The sequence below is a fragment of the Cebus imitator genome, unplaced genomic scaffold (assembly GCF_001604975.1).
Source record: "Cebus imitator isolate Cc_AM_T3 unplaced genomic scaffold, Cebus_imitator-1.0 Scaffold260, whole genome shotgun sequence".
Taxonomy (NCBI): domain Eukaryota; kingdom Metazoa; phylum Chordata; class Mammalia; order Primates; family Cebidae; genus Cebus; species Cebus imitator.
In genome coordinates this window covers 446278-450337 of record NW_016107575.1, presented here as the reverse complement: position 1 = coordinate 450337, position 4060 = coordinate 446278, and the positions used below count along the sequence as shown (strand labels likewise).

Genomic DNA, 4060 nt, shown 5'->3' with positions numbered 1-4060 from the left:
CACCTGCTCTCTTTTAATTTGCATTTGCCTAATTGTACTAGTGCCCATCTTTTTATTATCAACATTTATGCATCACTTTGTTCTGAGCAGAAGTAGCAGCACAGAGTTAGATTTTGCTTTGTGGTCCAATCTGCCAATCTTTTTCTTTTAATAGGTGAGTTGAGCCTATTTGCATTTTTGACCCCAGAGGTATGTTTGAGCATAGATCTAACACATTATTTTATGTCATTATCTCTCCTTTAAACCTTAAAAAAACCCACCATGAGCTTTTCCATTTGCTCTGTTTTGTGCATGCTACTTCCAATAATTTGGAAGGTTTATGTTTTTGTTCTAGCATTTATCTTTCATGTCACAAACAATCCAATTATGTTCTTGTTGTTATTTTAAAATACACAATTAAATTATTATTTTTTGAGACAGGGTCTTGCTCTATGCCTTGACCCTTCAGTTTTTAGAAACATGTCTATCATTTCATACTTATAATAATAATATTCAATAGTATATAATAACTCAATGATGAAATTGGTGGGCTTTTTTCTATATTTTGTGTTTAACTTGGAATTGCAAAATTCACTCAGACCTACTATTTATCACCTTTAAATGATAGCTTAAAGATATCAAGTCAGTGCAAAAGTAATTGCGGTTTTTGTCATTGAAAGTAATGGCAAAAGCTGCAATTTCTTTTGCACCAACCTAATACCAAGGTACTAACACTACTTTCTACCTTTCTGTCCAATATGGTTTGGATCTGTGTCCCCAACCAAATCTCATGTTGAAATATAATCCCTAATGCTAGAGGTAGGGCATGAAGGGAGGTGACGGGATCATGGAGGCAGAGTTCCCATGAATGGCTTTGCATCATCCCCCCCTTAGTACTGTGTGGTGAGTGTGTGGTGAGTGAGTTGTCACAAGATCTGGTTGGTCAAAAGTGTGTGTCCCCTCCCCTCCTTCTCTTCCTCCTGCTCTGGCCAGATAAGATGAGCCTGCTTCCCCTTCCTCTTTTGCCTTCCACCACAATTGTAAGTTTCCTGAAGATGCCCAGGAGTCCAGCAGATGCTGCCACACTTCCTCTATAGCCTGCAGAACCGTGAGCCAATTAAACCTCTTTTCTTTATAAATTACCCAGTCTCAGGTATTTCTTTATAGCAGTGTGAGAACAGACTAATACACTGTCAGAGTAAAATATTTGGTGATAGCTTTCTTATAAGTGAATATTCTAGTAATCTTTTTTTTTTTTTTTTGAGATGAACTCTCCCTCTGTTGCCTAGGCTGGAGTGCAGTGGCATGATCTCGGCTCACTGCAACCTCTGCCTCCTGGGTTCAAGCGATTCTCCTGCCTCAGCCTCCCGAGGAGGTGGGATTACAGGTGCCTTCCACTGCGCCTATTTACGGCTGATCCATGAAGTATGTTATGAATACTTTTCCTTTCTTGTACACCTTCTAATTGTCTTCTCATTTGCTTAGTTTTCTATATAACTCATCTCCAAACTCTCACAATGGTAGTAAACATGTTATTGACATGTTGATAGTGAGGTATTTGTGTGTTTAATCTTGCTTGAGCCTATCTTGGAGCCTTCTGACCTGCTCCTGACCTGTCTTGAAATATGTCCCCACCTTTAGTCCAGGCGTTCCCTTTATCTCTCTTTTAAGCTGGAGCCCCTGTTTCTTATATGCCATGTGTTTTTCCCTGATTTTGTTCTCAAATTTTTGATGGAGTACATTATTCGGAAAATAATTTTATATTACACACATGTCTGAAAAGATATTTGTTCTACTACATATTTGAATGACAGTTTCTAGTTGGAAATATATTTTCCTCAGAATTCTTAAGGAATTGCATCATTATTTTAGTATCTAGAGTTGCTACTAAGAGGTCCAATGTTGGCCGGGCAAGATGGCTTGCGCCTGTAGTCCCAGCACTTTGGGAGGCTGAGGCAGGTGGATCACAAGGTCAGGAGATTGTGACCATCCTGGCCAATGTGGTAAAACCCCATCTCTGTTAAAAACACAAAAAAGTTAGCTGAGCGTGGTGGCACATCCATGTGGTCCCAGCTACTCAAGAGGCTGAGGCAGGAGAATCGCTTGAACCTGGGAGGTGGAGGTTGCAGTGAGGCGAGATCATGCCATTGCACTCCAGCCTGGGCCACAAGAGCGCAACTCCATCTCAATAAAAAAAAAAAAAGCCCGATGTGATTTTTGATTGTTTGCAACTTGTGCCCGCCTCCCTCCATGATTGAGTTCTCTTTGTCTCTGGTGTTCCTATAATTTTCTTTTTCAGCTCCATTGATGCTCTGGAATGATGCCCACGTCTAATTCTAGTCTCTGAATCATAGTTGTGACCATGGAGAGTGAGCACTACTGAGACTGGAAAAAATAAACCTGGGGTTTAAAAAATAGCTTTGCAGTTTAAAATTTTTTCTTATATATTTAGGGAGTATAAGTACAGGGGTTTTAAAAATATTTTTTAAATTTTCGTGGGTATATAGTAGGTATATATATTTATGGGGCACATGAGATATTTTGATATCTCATACACTGGGATGCAATGTGTAATCACCACATCAGAGTAAATGGGGGTATCCATTGGCCATTTATCCTTCGTGTTACAAACAATTATATTGTTTTTGTTATTTTAAAATGTACAACTAAATTATTATTACTTATTTATTTTTTGAGACAAGGTCTTGCTCTGTTGTCCGGGCTGGAGTGCAGTGGCGCAATCACAGCTCACTGCCGCCTTGAACTCTAGGGCCCAAGGGATCCTCCTGTCTCAGTCTCCTGAGTAGCTGGAACGACAGCCCTGCAACGCTGTGCCTATTTTTATTTTTAGCATCTGTTGTACTAACAAACACCAGTCATTCTTTCTAACTGTTGTTTTGTACCTATTAACCATCCACGCCGCGCGCCCCACCCAGATCCTTTCCAGCCTCTGGTAACCCATCATTCTACTCTCTACCTCCATGAGTTCAAGTGTTTTAACTTCTAGCTCCTACAAATAAATGAGAACATGTGAAGTTTGTCTTCCTGTGCCTGGCTTATTTCACTTAACATAATGACCTCCAGTTCCATCCATGCTGTTGCAAATGACAGGATCTCATTCTTTTTATGGCTAAATTGTCCTCCATTGTGCATATGTACCACATTTTCTTTATCCATTTGTCTGTTGATGGACACTTAGGCTGCCTTCAAGTTTCAGCTATTGTAAATAGTTCTGCAATAAACCGGAGTGTGCAGATGTCTCTTTGATAAACTGATTTCCTTTCTTTTAGGCACATACCTAGCAGTGAGATTGCTGGATCATATGGTCATCCTGTTTTTAGTTTTTTGAGGAGCTTCCAAACTATTTTCCATAGTGGTTGTGCTAATTTACTTCCCACCAACAGTATACGAGGGTCCCTTTTCTCCACATCCTCACCAGCATTTGTTATTGCCTGTCTTTTGCATAAAAGCCACTTTAACTGAGGTCTGATGATATCTCACTGTAATTTTTTTTTTCCTTTCATACTAAGTTTTATTGTATGCTGCTGCCAGTGTATATAAAACAATTACCCTTGTGAAATAGAAATTCATGAAAATTCAGAGAGGTAGATGTTAAGGACCGACAGAAGTAGAAGTTTGTATATTATGTATGGCACAAGTGTTACAGGGATAAGCTTTTGTACAGGCTTCAAATGGAGCTCTCTTGAATATTCACTGGATCATAAGAAGTGGTTTGGGAAACCTTTTAAAGATTCATTTTACTACAAAAAGGAACAGACTTTCTGGGGTCTGAAGGGATTTGTACTTGAAGATACTCCAGTCGGCAGAGGATCATGTTGAGCATTCTGCAGACAGAATTGTTTCAAGTCTGCAGCTGCCTGGGAAACTTTTATGCGATTGAGCCTGGCCTCCAGCCGGAGCTGTTGAACCACTTTCTTCATAGCGGCGACGCTGGAGGAGCCAGACATGGTGTACTGGAGGGCCGGGCCAATTCGTGGGTCGGTAGGTCGTGGGCCGTGGGTCGACAGGGCCAGACCTCTCACTGTAATTTTAATTTGCGTTTCTCTAATGATCAATTGAT

General features: G+C 40.3%; 1 protein-coding gene across 1 annotated transcript; it reads right to left on the bottom strand.

The window, feature by feature from the left end:
• Nucleotides 1-3501: 3501 nt before the first annotated feature.
• Nucleotides 3502-4009, bottom strand: LOC108283402 (guanine nucleotide-binding protein G(I)/G(S)/G(O) subunit gamma-5-like). Its single transcript, XM_037728248.1, has one exon. It carries the CDS (start codon nucleotides 3945-3947, stop codon nucleotides 3741-3743), a length of 207 nt encoding a protein of 68 aa, XP_037584176.1. The 5' UTR covers nucleotides 3948-4009; the 3' UTR covers nucleotides 3502-3740.
• Nucleotides 4010-4060: the final 51 nt, after the last annotated feature.